The 14,803-nt window shown below is 42.4% G+C and overlaps 2 protein-coding genes across 5 annotated transcripts in view; both read right to left on the bottom strand.

The window, feature by feature from the left end:
- Window positions 1-3,343: 3,343 nt before the first annotated feature.
- On the bottom strand, window positions 3,344-9,838 carry otx1 (orthodenticle homeobox 1). The gene is made up of 4 exons (XM_082557486.1): window positions 9,505-9,838; window positions 7,045-7,234; window positions 6,490-6,641; window positions 3,344-5,170 (listed from the first exon to the last, which is right to left on the bottom strand). The coding sequence occupies exons 2-4, from the start codon at window positions 7,139-7,141 to the stop codon at window positions 4,421-4,423; spliced, it is 999 nt and encodes a 332-aa protein (XP_082413612.1). The 5' UTR covers window positions 7,142-7,234; window positions 9,505-9,838; the 3' UTR covers window positions 3,344-4,420.
- Window positions 9,839-13,451: 3,613 nt separating this feature from the next.
- Window positions 13,452-14,803, bottom strand: part of ehbp1 (EH domain binding protein 1) — a 162,457-nt gene continuing 161,105 nt past the window's right edge. For all 4 annotated transcript variants that reach the window (XM_082557092.1, XM_082557094.1, XM_082557093.1 and 1 more), the window contains one exon: window positions 13,452-14,602. In XM_082557092.1, the coding sequence (XP_082413218.1) occupies window positions 14,512-14,602 (91 nt within the window). In that variant the 3' untranslated portion in view covers window positions 13,452-14,511. The remainder of the gene's footprint in view (window positions 14,603-14,803) is intronic.

A 14,803-nucleotide genomic window follows, 5' to 3' on the forward strand; every position in this document is an offset into this window, starting at 1 on the left:
CAAATACTGGAGGATCAGTCCGGTTTCTGTCTTTATCTTTTCTGTCTGTCTCTTTTTTACTTTCCTAGATACAAATCTCAAACCACTCATGCGAGGACCGTCCGGCATGGTTCCAGTTCATTTCCTGGACAAAGTGTGGACAAAGTGTCAACAGTTTCCAGTCCACCCACATTCACACACCTTAACCGCAAAAGATGAGAGGCCAAAAGGTCAAATCAGCTGACAACAGGGGGACGTTGTGCTGCGATCGATCGTCCCGTTGAGCAGAATATGAAGGTGTCAGACCCTCAAAATCAGGCTTATACAAACACTGGTCACACTAATAGTTCAATAACACCCTTTTTAATTATTAAAATATCACATATCTAATATACTCCTGCAGGAAAACTGCTGCAGCACTCTGTTTTTGTATCTGTGGATTATTGTTTTAAGGCTTTAATTCTCCCTGTCAGCATTTTAGAGCATCGCATTGCCAACATTCAGGTGAAAGAACTGATTATTTGTAGTTCTGTTTATCCGTTATGTTGATTAAACGGTGTCCTCAAAACACCCCCATGATTCCGATCAACTGAAGTCCTCCAAGAATTCAAAAACTGATTGCAAAACATGTGAGATGAACAAAGACAGACTGTTTGGCTGGATGATATCATATAAATATAAAGGTTTCTCATTGGTGGAGCTCGGTGGAGCTCAGGTGAGGCCATGTTTTGTGTGTTTAGCTTTTCTGCACGTTATTGTTGTGAAACGTGGGGAAAATATCATTTGAATTTGTGCATTTTTCAGCAAATTTCTTGTTTTAATTTATAATAATTTCTGTCTTATTTTCAGGTCGATAAATATTCCAGTCCAGTTTTCAGATCAGTCAGAACATTTTAGGATTAGAAGACAATGTTCCAACACATTTACGTCGTTTTAGAACTACATCAGGTGTAAAAAGAAGTGTGGTGCGTTTAATGTTGTCTTAGGGAAAACGAACTACATGTCTGCGTTGTTAAGTCAATCTGATAGCTTCCCCTGTAGTATACATTACTTGAAAATTTTTAAATCTTAGTGTGTGAAACAGTAGAAACAATGCAAACTAAACAATGTGGTTTTGTTTTTTCGACCTTTTGCTAAACATTTAATTCACCATCACCTCCTTTAAGCTTGAACAGAACTGCACTTGAATTCACTCCTGATGGATTTAAGCCAAATAATTTCCTGACTTTCAAAGGTTTGAATTCCTTCGTTTGACACCAAAATTAATAAGTCAACAACTGAAACAGCAACACTAATATATTAATTATTAATTAAAACGATCGGATTATTTTCCAGGATTTTTGTAAAAACTGAAACTTCCTTCTTTTTGGATCCTTTCTCATTTTAGGTGGGCCATTGCTGCATTTTCGCAGGTGTACCAAAGTGCTGCTTCGTGCGCTTTATTGCTCTCTAACGCTGCGCAGAATCAGATTGCATTTGCGGGAGTAGTTTAGCCTTAAATCCCAGATTTTAATCCCTGCATTGTTCGCACTGAGTCTGATTACAGTCTGTTTTACACTCTGATTTCCTGCTCGACTGTTTAATTGGAACCGCGGCTTCGCTCGCTCAGAGGAAACTAGATGAAAAGCGCGTCTTTTCACTCCAGCTCGTGTTTGAAGGTGAGCAGCTGCCTCACGAGAGACCTGTGGCTCCCTCAAACTCCTTAAACCATCGCGCAAGAGCGGCAGCAAATATTTGTTTGATGCAAATCCGAACAAATCCGCCGCTCGCTGCGCTGTTTGCGCGTCTTGGCGCAAACACGTTTAATGTCCTGGTCTGCAGATATTTATTCAGCTGCTGCGAGACTCATTTGCATAAAGGGAGAGATAGAGAAATGGAGGGAGAGGGACAGAGTGGGAGAGGGCCGGCTGCAGCTGAAACGGACTCCACACGAGCAGGAACCTGAAATATGTATCGATCAGACTGATAATCTGATCAGGGCAACAGGAAAAAGAAAAAAAATCTCCTGAATTTTACCTTTTTATGCTTCAAATAGACTCAATTTTACGTCGTGACCTTTCCTCACAGGCGGAATAAAACTGCTTCTGTTTGTTTGCGTCGCTTTCAGAGGCCTTAAAGCGCCAGAACGACCCAGATTTTACCGGGGGAAAAATTCAAAGTCAAAGCAGTTTCTTGTTGTTGTTTTTTTTTTTTTTTACATTATTTGTTGCTATAATTTCCATTTCTGGTTTGGATCTTTTAAATCAAACAAAACCAGAGACTTCTGCGTAAAAGTGCATACATTTGTAGGATTTAACTTCTCACTGAGACGTATTTAAAAAGCAGAACTCAGTTGGCAAAACTGTGGCTTTCATTTTAAAAATATTTGAACCAATAAATGCAAAAAAAAGGAAAATAAATTCCAGCGTTACTGTTCTCACCTTTTATAAGTTATCCTCCTTTTTAAAATATATAACTTTGTGTTTCAGACGTTTTGTTGATTTTTCACAGACAGAAGTATAGAAATAATCAGCGAGAGAGACACAGAGAGAGAGAGCCCTGTAATAATAAACAGAATTCAATTTGTCTTCATTAGCGGGCAGAAAAGAAAGTGCGCACAACCTGCTCATTTTCTTTGCGCAAGGATGAGGGTTTAATTGGGGCAAATAATTAGCCTGAACCTCCCGCTCTCTGTGCGGCCTTCATTGCTCTAAACGCGTCCAAAACAACCTTGCCAGTGCACTGACGCGATTTTTTAAAACTACCCCCCTCCTTCCTTTTGATATTGCCCCGGAGCAGAAACGCATTAAACACACACACACTTACATGTGACCCCCTAACCTGGCCCCACCTACGTAATTACCGCATCAGAGGCGGTGAAATTCCTGCAGGATATTTTGGAGAAACCAACTCGGGGCGCAGGAGTAATTATCACGCCATTACAGCGCTGCGTTCAATTACGCCTCGATCAGCTGTCTCCCGGCTTACTGTTTGGACTGTTTGGTGAAGGAGGTTAACTTTAAAAAAAAAAAAAAAAAAAGATTATTATTTTATTTTAAAAGACACTTTGCTTCCCTAAAGCAAGGAGAGATGTCAGCATTTCAATTTAAAGGCAGACACTGAGAGGATTAAACGGCTGCTCTCTAAAATGGAAATGCAAGCCTACACGGCGTTCACGGCTTGTTTTAATTATGGCCTAATTTGCATTTACCCCCGTTATAATTAGGGGATGGGGGTGGGGGGGACAAAAATCAACAAGCTTTTAAATAAAAGTGTGACTAGTTCAAATAAGAGAAAACAGCAGTGTCGAGTTTGTAATTTGATGGTGTACAAAAAGAAACTCGACTCCCTGTTGGGAATCAAAGTGAGACAAGGAAAAATAAAATATGACTTAACGGATCTTTATTGGATGAACATGTATGTAAGGGTGGTCGCCTTTAAAGATACATTCAACATCTCACTGTCATTTTTGGAGCTATAAATCCACATTTTCCTCTCCTCCCCCAGAAGAGTTAAAATAATAATAATAATAAAAAGCTTTGACTCCAATAACAAGCCAAGTGCTGCGGTTCAAACATGTCCCAGAGAGGTGGTCTGCTTTGAAAACGTGGAAGCTAGAATAATAATTATAATTATAATAATAATATCTGGAAAAAAGAAAATGTCCCAGAATAGTTTCTGCATCTATAGTTTAGATTTAGAGTTTTCCCCAAGACATTTCAAATTTTGCTGAGTAAAACAAGGTGGATATAAAAGCTGAACTTTATGGCCAATTTGTTCTCTTTGGAATATTTGGGAAGATTTACATACAGTTTCTTTTTTCTTCTTTCTTTCTTTCAAAGTGGTAATAAACAATTTTAAATTCAGAAAAGAAAAAAACAACAACTAAACATGGTCACTGTAACTGACCCAAATACATATTTACATATTTCAGCTCCTGTGTGCAGCTGACTAAAAATCTCTGTCATCCTAAAATAACAAATTCCAGAAAATAATAAAAACTATACAGGACTCGATGGAGGTAAAGAGGGCACGGCAGGCAGTTCCCGTCGGTGCACCAGAGGGGAAAATATTCCTCCCATCCAGAGAGCTGGTGGTCAAAGGAGTTTGGTTGAAATGACTCTTGGAAAAACAGTTTTGTTAAGCTTATCCCAAGGAGGGGTGTCTTTTAAAAAAACAAAAAAAAAAACAACCCTTTTTCTTCGTCTTCAGGAAATCTGCTCCTGATGCTTTCTCTTTACAGGTCTGTCTTTTTCTTTCTTTCTTTCTTCTTTTAAACTTTGAAACAGGACGAGCGGGAGAAGGAAGTCCGATTCTTGAGCATTCCTGCTGCTATCTTGTTGTCTTATGGTTCATAAACTCTTTTGTCTTTTTAAAAAACAAGCAGTAAGCTAATCTGGAAAATAAAAGAGAGCAGACAAGCAGGGCGGGCAGTGGCGGGTGGGTGGGGAAGAAAGCCTGATCACAAGACTTGGAACCTCCAGGACGCCTGGTCTTTGTAGTCCAAGCAGTCTGTGGTGTTAAAGTTGAGCTTCCATGAAGAGGCGGCAGTCTGCTCTTTGTAATCCAGGCAGTCGGAGGAGTTGAAGGCCAGGCCGGAGCTGCCGTACGCCTGGTGGTGGTGGTGATGGTGGTGGTGGCCTGACGACTGGGAGATGTGGTGGTGCGGGTGGCCCGACATAGATGAGGCCGTCATGGGGCTGAGCTGGTGCGGGTGGTGATGGGAGTGCATGGGGGCTAGGTAGGAGCCGCAGTCCACGCCGCTAAAATAGGAGCTGGAAGGGGTGGGGTAGCCCTGGCCATAGCCCGGCGTCTGGTTGTAGGACATGGGGTAGGAGGTGGCGGCTGCAGCAGAGCCTGACATGGAACGCTGCATACAGGAGGCATTAGATGGGGGCCCGGGCTCAGGGAGCGGGGCCACGGCAGGAGCCGGAGCGTTTCCAGGGGAGATAGCAGGGCTCCATATAGAGGAGACGGTGCTGATGGAGGTAGAGGTGCTGCTGAGTGCCGCTGGGCCCGTGTGATTGGTGGACGAGGACGAAGAGGAGGAAGAGCCCGTGCTGGAGACAGCAGGAGGTGTAAACTGGCCGCTGCTCTCAGATCCGGTACTCTCCCGGGCCGGAGAGGACTTCTTCTTGGGCGGCCGGGCTTTGGCACTGCTGCCGCTTTGCTGCTGCTGGCGACACTTGGCCCTCCGGTTCTTGAACCACACCTACAACCACAAACACCAGCCAGGAGTTAGCAACCCTACACGACACCGGCCTCAGCATTTCAGGAAAAAAAGAACCTCCTGGGCCATGGTGGGAGTACATTATGGAGGAAAATTGGGGGTTATTAGCCATCAAGGTTCATTTCCACCCCGGCCCCTTGGCTTGGACCAGCCAGGGGTCTAATTTCATACCTGGTAGACGGGTCTAAGATAACAGGCTATTGAGTTTCACCACACAGTAGAGTAACTCTAGAGCACAGAGAGGGTATGATTGTGTAGAGCATTTTGCTTTACACACATTCTGAAAATAACTCGAATTGTGCCTTGGATTTCCCCTAATGCCTTTCAAGGAGCAGTGTTTGTTCAATACTGGAGTACACCAGTGAGATGTTTGGAGTATATGCAGGTTTGAGTCTTGGTTTCTTCATATTTCAGATCGAATTACACGACCTGTACTTGAAGAGCATCAAAAATGAAAAAAATAAATACAATTTTTAAAAATAATTGAGTGATTCTGCTGTAAAATAATCTTTAGTAAATTCAGTTTGTTTGCATCAGCCTACCCGGGTCTATGATATCATCATTATTATTATTATTGAAATTAAATGAAGTACTATGAGGTTTGTGTGACAAAACAAAATGCCACACAAACCAGTGTATTGAGCCAAATACAAAACAAAAAAAAGAAATAGAAAGGCAGCTACTAAATTTTACTTTACTGAGGAACTAATAAACAAACCAAGGTGTGTAATTTTAATTACACTCATTATCTAACCAGTATCTAGCCATCTGCATGATTTTTGTTGTCCTTTTCTTCTTAAAAATCAGTGCATTACTGGGGTACATACAAGGCCTAAAGTTACCCAGGAATCATTCTTAATTTCCCCATAATTGACTTAAATATTTGTGACTCTTAAAAAAAAAAGATTAATGATTTAGTAGCATGAAAACGGGGACATAAATGTACCATAATCTAAGATATTTGCCTGTACAGTTTGTAGCTTGCTAGCTGGAGCGTTAACCGATAATTAACCTTTAATTCAGACACAAATGACGTCATTAACAGTCCCTCAGGAGATAAGGGAAAATGTATTTAAATTAGAGGTTTTTGAAAATAAAGAAAATAAACTCTTTAAATAAATTACTTTGAAGTTCATAAGAGTAAGTTGACATCTTCGTTTGACTATTTTAACTAAACTTGCAGGTCTTCATTGTCCTACTTTTTAAAAATACGGTCAACCACACTAAAGACATTAACTTAATGTCAGCGGAAGCAGAGATTAAAATGTCTTTTTTTTTTTACTTTTTATTTATTTTTGTACCTGGACTCTTGATTCAGGCAGGTTGATTTTCAGTGCGACCTCCTCCCGCATGAATATGTCCGGGTACCGGGTTTTGGCGAACAGAGCTTCCAGGACGTCGAGCTGGGAGCGGGTGAAGGTGGTTCGCTCCCGCCGCTGCTTCCTGGGAGTAGCTGCGGGGAAGAAAGGCGACACAGAGGGGAGAGAAAGACCGGAGAACCGCGTCAGAAACACGGAGGAAACCTGTAAATAATGTCGGGTGAGTGGTAGCGACATGCAAGCCTGTCCTGCTCTGCTGTTGGCTGAGGGTTAGAAAAGAAATTGTGTCTTTTTATTTACTGTTTTACGTTTACATTTTTGTTGTGTGTACATTTTAAAATTTGTTTTTACCATTTTAACAGTGAAACACGCAATGTTATTATTATTATTATAAACGTTTCTTGTTGTTTAACTCTAACCCCTTGATTTGGAGCTCATGTTTACTGCGCATGCTTCTGTCCAGGTGCTCAGTGTGTGTGTGTGTGTGTGTGTGTGTGGCTGAGAGAGAGAGAGTGAGAGTTGGGGGGGGGGTCCTACCTGGGTAACCCACTGAGGGGTGCAGCAGGTCCATGGCAGCGCCACTGAGCCCCAGGCCGTTGACGCCATAGGGGGGCTGTTTGAGGTAGGACATCATGCTACAGGCGGTCACTGCTCCACCCAGCTCAGGCCAGCGGTTCAGTTTCCCCCGATGCTGCAGCTTGGCGGGTCAGGGGGCCGATTCCAGCTACTGCACGGAGAGGAGACACCGCAAACAAGTGAGAAGTTTGTGCGCCACCAAAAAACAAGATGAATCCCGACATGTATGCATTTCACACTGATGACCACTGCTGTCATATTTTATTATTATCATGATCATTATCACCTCTAGCTCTTCACAAATCTCTTCCAGTTTCCACTCACTCCCCCTCCTCCCAAATCACGGTTAACTGAAAAACGCATTTATGTTCAAATAAATGAAGAAACCAGGAAATCATAGTGTAGGAATTTAATTCAAGCTCGACATAGACCTTTTAATTGGTGCAGAATACTATGAACTTAAAAAAACAAAAACAAAAACGTGTTCAGGATTATTTGATTATTTTTTAGGATTAAGAGGGCCAAACGGCCCGAGACTCGAGCGCAGAGAGACAAATGCAAAGCTTTTATTTTGCAAAGCAGAATTTATCCACACTTTAAACCTGAAAGCTCCCCACAGACTTTACGAAAGTCATAAAAGAAGAAACTAGATTTGCATTTTGTCTCGTGTGTGTGTCCAACTATAACAACGTTTATTTACAGCAGACCTGCAAATTATTCCAGCCCTCCAAAAAAAAAAATAATCACGCACGCGCACTCTTACTGCGACATAAACTACAAAAACACGCGGGTAAACATTTCCGTAGTATTAATAATTCAAATCAAAATAATCAAAATAATCAGCGCTCACATATTTGTATTTGTTTTTTCAAACCTGCAGTTTTAAAAAAATTTCCTAATTACCGGTGTATTTTTCATCTAAATCTGGTTATTTCACACAACAAAAGCAAACTTAATAAAACTTATGAATAAAATGTGTGTGTTAGGTGTGTGTAGGCCTGCACTTTCTCCCTCTCTCTCACACACACACACGCAGTTACAAAACGCTAGATTATCTGTGTAGTTTGACAATCAATTTAAAAATACATATATAACAAAAAATCTCTGTTCTGGCTCATTCTGTTTCTTTCGGATCGTCAGACTTCGTGTGCGTTTTTGACCACAGCAGGACTCCTGTGGCTCTTCAGTCCTCGGCTGAGAATTTCAGTTAAAAGTCCACCAACGTGAAACGCATTTTTCTCTCACAGCCAGCTTCTGTTATTATATTTAAACCAGGCTGAAGATGTGAGGAGTCGATTTTTGTGCTTTGTTTTAAAGGTGCACAAAGTGAGGACCAAATTCAGCTGGAAAAAAGTTCAAATTTGTTTAATTTTGGGTTTTTACTGGATTAAAAAGATACATTTAGCATTGTATTTTTAGTAAAGCAACACTTCGGTCTTCTTTACTTTTCGGCTCTTAAAAAAAGAAAAACAAAAGAGAGAGAGAGTGAGAGAGACAGAGAAAATTAATAAATAAAACCCTGCATGGTTTTATTTTTGTTTCTAGTAAAGTACTGCTGGTTAAGTAAAGACGCAAACCTGAAGGAAAATAAGCAAAATTATATACATATTCAGCAGCTCCTAAAACATTTACACACACACACACACACACACACACACACACAAACACACACACACACAAAGAGTCCGGGTGGAGAAACTAGTTTGCGTGCAGACTGATCTGAAGCTTAAAAACACGCAACCCGGGAGTGTGAATTAAATTAGTGGGGTTATTTTAACAATGACCAAACCAAACCTCTGCGTGCCAAACGCGTATTCCAGCAGCTCTTTAAAAAAACGCGCTTCCAGCTCAGCCAGGCCGGAGTGAAAAGGCGAGATCTCCGTGCAAATGAACTCAATTAGAATTTAGATTAGACCTCCGGGGAGAGAGAGCGTTTCAGAAGGGTCCTTATCAGCAAAATAAATTAACAAAAACCAAAAAACACGCCTCTCCAATTATCTGCTGAGCGCTTCAGAGTCTTTAATGGACAATTGCTCTTAATAAAAATAAATAAAAACTTACAGGAATGAGAATATTTAAAAAAAAACAAACAAACAAAAAAAAATTAATAAAGGAGGAGGAAGTTGGCTCGATTTATCGGCTTCAAGATGAAGTCCTTGACAGTGCTGAGTAATTGATATCTGCGCAAAAATTCAATATAAAAGTGCAGCGGTACAAACTGAAATCAGGTGCGTGGTACGGGTTATTCATGAAAAATGTTTCAGGTTTTTTTTTTTTTTAATATACATTTTAATATGTTTTTGTACTTTAGCTATAGGGTTACTTCGTGAATGAACCGCGGCTCAGAGTTCCTCGGAGCGAAAATGCACACAAACCAGAAGATTTTGCGTAAAATCAGCGAAAGAAAACAGGAAACTTTACCTTGTTGTTCTCCTTCCCTTGTCCCGAACGCTCGAACCGCAAGAGGCGAGTAAAAATTATCCAGCTGCAGGAAGTCTGCGGGGCACAAAACTCGCGCAGCGGCAGCAGACTTTCTCAGAAACAAATATCAGTGCGCAAACCGAGCAGCATCACCAGCATTGCCGCGTCCTCGGTGCGGTTCCGGCCGTTTTTACAGCCAAATAAATCAAACTCATTTGCTTTCAGGGGGTTTGTCGTTGTCTGTCAGAGTGTTAAGGTGATTTCTAATGGAGATGGATGGAGATTGATCACCTTCTCTCCGCCCCGCGCCTCTATGAGCGGAGGATCACCTGCGGATCCGCCTCCTGCAGCCAATCAGCGAGGGCTAGCGAGCTGACGGACGGCGCAGGCCACCTATGGGCGAGCAGAGGCAGCCGGGGGGAGCCCACTCCCACTCATCTCCCCCCACCACCCTTCCTCCTCCTCCTCTTCTCAGTCCCGGACCACAGGAACCACAGAGCGGTTTTAAAAAGATGGAAATGTTTCGTAGGCCTGCAGGGGAAGGTGCTTCAGAGGCTGCAGGCCTGCGCTCTGCTGTGCGTATAAGAAGAATTTAGAAGGTACTCGCACCTCACAGGAACCAGTTTTTTATTGTTTGCATGCCGGGTATAGAGCATCTTTGCTGGGATTGTCAGCAAACTTTAGTGCTGACTTTTCTCCACCTAAAATACATATTCTGGGTTTTTGAAAAGACCCCCCAAACAAAAAACAGACGAACAAACGCTTCAATGGCAAAGGTTACAAATCAAGATTTAGTAGCAATAGAAACCCGAGGAAACCCCCGCTGTAGTTTGGCAGTTATTTCCTAAAAAACAATACACACATTTACGAGAAAAGGCCTCGAAGCTTCAGCCACATTTCTATCTACGGTCACCGTTTGCCATTTTTTAAAAACACAAACAAGTGGACACCGAAACAAAAAACAGAGGATAGAAGTTAAAATTATCCATTTTGATTTTTATTGTGATGCCCCCTCCCATCTTTTATTTTTTCTCCCCCGCACACACACACGCACGCACACACACACACACACACACACACACACACACACACACACCAGTCTCATGAATATGAATGAGGTTTAATCCCCATTTAGAATTACATTTGAGGATGGTTGACGTAAAGTTTAATAGGGATAGACCTCCAACTCACTGCGGAGGAAAAAGAAGAATCCACAGAAGAAGAATCAGCAGCAGAAAGCTGCGGTCACTGAATCAAATCCTGTGTTGATGTTTTTAACACGTTTTTAACCCTCCGCACTTAAAGAAAAACACTGCGTATGCTTTATGATTTGGCCTGAGTGGTACCGGGTGTCGGAGGGGGAGGGGGGGATGCTGCTTCTTATTCTCTGCAAAAACACAAACTTTTGTAAATGAGGCCCGAGCTGAAAGCGAGCTAATGCTCAAAAAGAGAGGGAGAGGGTGAGAGAGAGCAGGGATGGAACTTACAATTTTATGTGTGTGTGTGAGTGAGGAAGAGGAGGAGTATCAAAGTGGAGGCCGATGGGACTTAAAGTCATCGATGAGAGCACTTTGACAGAGAAACTTGAGCATCAAAAGTCTGCAGAGCACAATAATAATAATTACAAAAAAAATAAAAAAATAAAAAATATGTAGGTTGTGTGCGTAGGCCTGCAGTGATGCTTGTTACAGACGCACCTGAACGCACCTTCCTGTGCAGGTCCGTGTTTTTACGCAGAGGCCAAAATCAAAGAGAAATCAGGCCCGTTTGATTGAAGGGAGGCTGTGTGCGCAGAGAGGAGGCGGCCTAAAGTGGAGGTATTTGATTTGGGTTTCACGCACCTTTTATCCATTTTTTATTTCCACCACATCTGAAGTCCGAGCTGTCAGAGGGCCGGCGAAGGCTCTGACCGAAATACCACCACCCCTCCTTTCCTCTGCACATGCACACACAGGCTCCGTTAAATTATGCAAAAAGGCCATTCAACAAATATGGCCCTCACAACACAAAAGAGACGGTTTATTCTGACATTTCCCCTGCATTGCTTTTTTCCTCTGCCCCTTCCATCCTCTCTCGATGTGAGTAAGACCCCGAGATAAACCCCTGAACAAGTATCAAGTTATCAAGTTGCACCAACCTTTTGTAATAAGAGTATTTTGTCTAATCCCAAATTGCAGTTGAATTTTCTTAATGCTGAGCTGGTAAAGCCTGGGATTAGGCGGTGAGGAGAGGAGGGGGAAAAGTTTTGTCCCTTCAGCCGGCAGGATTGGAAGCGGGGATCTGTGGGGATGTTGTCGGTGCTTATTAAAACGATGATGCATAAAACGGACTGTTGTAGGAGCCCCGGCGCTGCACGCAGAGACCGCGGCTCCCTCAGGTGCAGCTTTTTTGGACGGCGGCGCGGGCGAGGGAAGTGAAAAACGCAGAGGCCGAGCGGCGCTCAGCACCTGTGAGGTGAGGCCAGGAGACTTCAAAGCTCAGGAGATAATCCATTCAGCTGAAGGATCCTCAGCTGCACAGCAGCGCCGAGCCACCGCCGCTTTTTTTACGCAGTGCCTCGCTCTTATTCAGCGAAAAAAGGAAAACGACTCCAAATAAATTTTCACTCCTTCTGCTTCTGCTGGAGCGTTAAAGAAAGCCGGGCGATGCTGCGGAGGTAGGACAGGTCTGTTTCAACTGTTTTATTCTTTAAAAAATGCAAAAACGCCAAATTAAAAACATGTAGTGATTCATTTAAAATGGTTTAAAATAGTTTTCAGTGAAGTTGAAGTAATTTAGAGGAAGTTAAAACTTTTAAGAGTTCAGTTTTACGCATGAATGATTGTGTAAGGACACAGCCTTTAAAATGTTGCATGTAAAATAATTTATAAGTTAAGTGTAAACGACAGGTTGTGTGCATCATTTTAAAGATTTTTCTCACACACACACTCACATACACTCAGCACCGTTCAGGCTCTGCTCTTTTTCCTCCAGATCACAGGCGCCCGCGATAAACGCGCTGCAATACAAAGTCAAACAAAGCGCCTCGGGGGACGTAGAGTGCGTAATGTGCGCGTACAGTCGGTCCCAAGCAGAGAAGAAACGAATCAGCAAATTAATTTGAAAGTATTAGAAAGGCCGGGGAGGACGTCTGCTGTCACAACCGATTTTCCTGCTTTAATCGGGGATGGGAGGCTGCCTGCAGGGACGGAGAGGAGGGTTAAACCGCAGACACTTTGTTCATCCGGAGCTTTTATTGCAGGAACATTTTCCACAGCTCATTTCAGTAAAATGTTGCAAATTAAAATGGACACTTTAAGAATTTAAGGGTGTGATTTTTTTTCTACATCTTTGAAAATTAATACCAATTGTTGTGCCCGCCCTCCTCCCCTCATCCGTGGCTGCGGGTGACCGAGCCTCTCCAGCTCTGCAGCCCGTCCTCAGCGCGCACAGGAGCGGCCCAGAGAGAGGTGTGAGAGAGGGGGGAAAACATCTGCTCGGAACAAAGTGATCTCTCTAATCTTCCTCGGAGGAACCTGCTCGACACCGACCTCAAAGAAGAAAAGAAAAAACCCGCCAATTTTAATTTATAAACACGCGCACAGGTCGCAGGGGAATTGAACAGAGCGCCGAATAATAAACGCAACGCTCGCCGGTGGAGGCGGTGATAAGGGCCACTTATGTGCGGGGGCTGCAGTCAAAGGCGTGCATTTCAATAACTTTTTAAATTATGTAAACAGAAAGAGGAGGAAAAACAGAGTTCAGATCGAGGATTGGAGATATTTCTTTAAACTGAGAGTAAAAAATAAATACAAATATTTGGAACAGAGTTTTGAAAGTGCGTGCGCGTTTTGAAAAATAGAAAATGAGTAAAAAAAAACAACACACTAAATATAACAATAAAGATTTAAAAATCCACAGCGGCTGGTTTTTTTTTTTTTTTTTTTAAGAAGAGGCCACACAGCGCGTCTTGTGGAGTATGAAATCATAAAGACTTTATTACTGAAGACTTGGGTTATGACACTGGAATAAATAATCAGATAAATGTTCACACGTAAAAAGAACAGCTGCACAAGATGTGGAGCTCTAAGAGATGGAAGCATATTTCTCTTCTTCTGAATACAATAAATAGAAACCAAAAGTCGTTGAGCAAAATGAAACGTGATGGTAGATTCACTTAACAAGCAGCTTATTGGACAAATGACAATAAATAATATATATATATATATATATATCTGTTGTTTTCTGACTGCATGACTCCTGATGGAGGGAAAAAAAGATTTTGGAAGCTGTTGGTCAGAGCAGTGATGAAAATATACAACAAGTGTTTGTTTGTTTTTTTCCTTTCTTTGTTTTGGTAAACTGCTTTCAAGCCAAGACGATAAAAAAGCAATAGGAAAGTCAAGATTTGTGAACAGTAATGCTTCCCAAGTTAAGATATTTTACAAGTAAAAAGTGAGATAATTAAAAGATACGGTCAAGTAATGAAGTAGCTTGAAAAGAGCGATGTTATCTCTTTGTTTTTCTTTAAAAAGTCTGACTGAAAAGTCAACCCACCTCATCATCTTCTGAATATGATGGGGGGAAAGAAAAAGAAAAGAAAACAAATAAGAGTAAAATTTCCCCCATTGTTGTGCTGTACCTCAAATCCACCACAGACTGTGCCTGGTCTCCACATTCAGACGGAGCGAGCTGCACACAGGCTGTGCGCTGCCCTCGTCTCACACGTATTCATGTTTGTTACACAGGTACCGTTCTCGAGAAAGTAAAGCAGAGTTCAAATTTAAAAAAAAATAAAATAAAAATAAAGGGGGACAGTCCGAGTCCGTAAAAAGTTGGTGCAAAGGTGTCGCAGGGCCTCTTCGCTCAGCCGAGTCTCTGCGGTTAATCTGACCCGAACATAAACCTCAAAGGGATTCCAATAACTGACAGAAATGTCTCGACTCCTCTATCAAATAAAATGATCGATAATAATCATGTGATACATTTCTTTTATCGGCTACATTTGTTGGTTGTGTTTGCTGACAATCACTGAACGACGCACTTCTCCTCTTTCTTGGCCATCTTGCCTTTGTTCTGCTCCAGCGTCCTCTCCAGGTGCTCGTCCTCCTCCTCGGCCCTGCGGACGGCAAAAGGTCAAAAGGTCAGATGTCTCGGGGTGGGGTTGGGGTAAGGGGCAGACAGGTAAAACAGCTGGTGCCACGGTGAACGCCGCTGCACCACCTGTGGAGTGGCCCGGTGCCAGGGGCCACGTTCTGACCTTTTACCTGCCTGCGGTGCCCTGGAAGGGATCCCACCCGTGCAGGTGCGCCGCAGGGCA

This window comes from Aulonocara stuartgranti (genome assembly GCF_965226115.1).
Source record: "Aulonocara stuartgranti genome assembly, chromosome: 13".
Lineage (NCBI taxonomy): Eukaryota > Metazoa > Chordata > Actinopteri > Cichliformes > Cichlidae > Aulonocara > Aulonocara stuartgranti.

What these genes read in the sequence shown, in the direction of transcription:
- otx1 (XM_082557486.1), bottom strand. Translation starts at nt 7,141, where the DNA reads ATGATGTCCTACCTCAAACAGCCCCCCTATGGCGTCAACGGCCTGGGG. An exon ending in CCCCTCAGTGGGTTACCCAG is followed by an intron (nt 6,642 to 7,044) that starts GTAGGACCCCCC and finishes TCTTCCCCGCAG; the next exon opens with CTACTCCCAGGAAGCAGCGG. An exon ending in TGCCTGAATCAAGAGTCCAG is followed by an intron (nt 5,171 to 6,489) that starts GTACAAAAATAA and finishes TTGTGGTTGTAG; the next exon opens with GTGTGGTTCAAGAACCGGAG.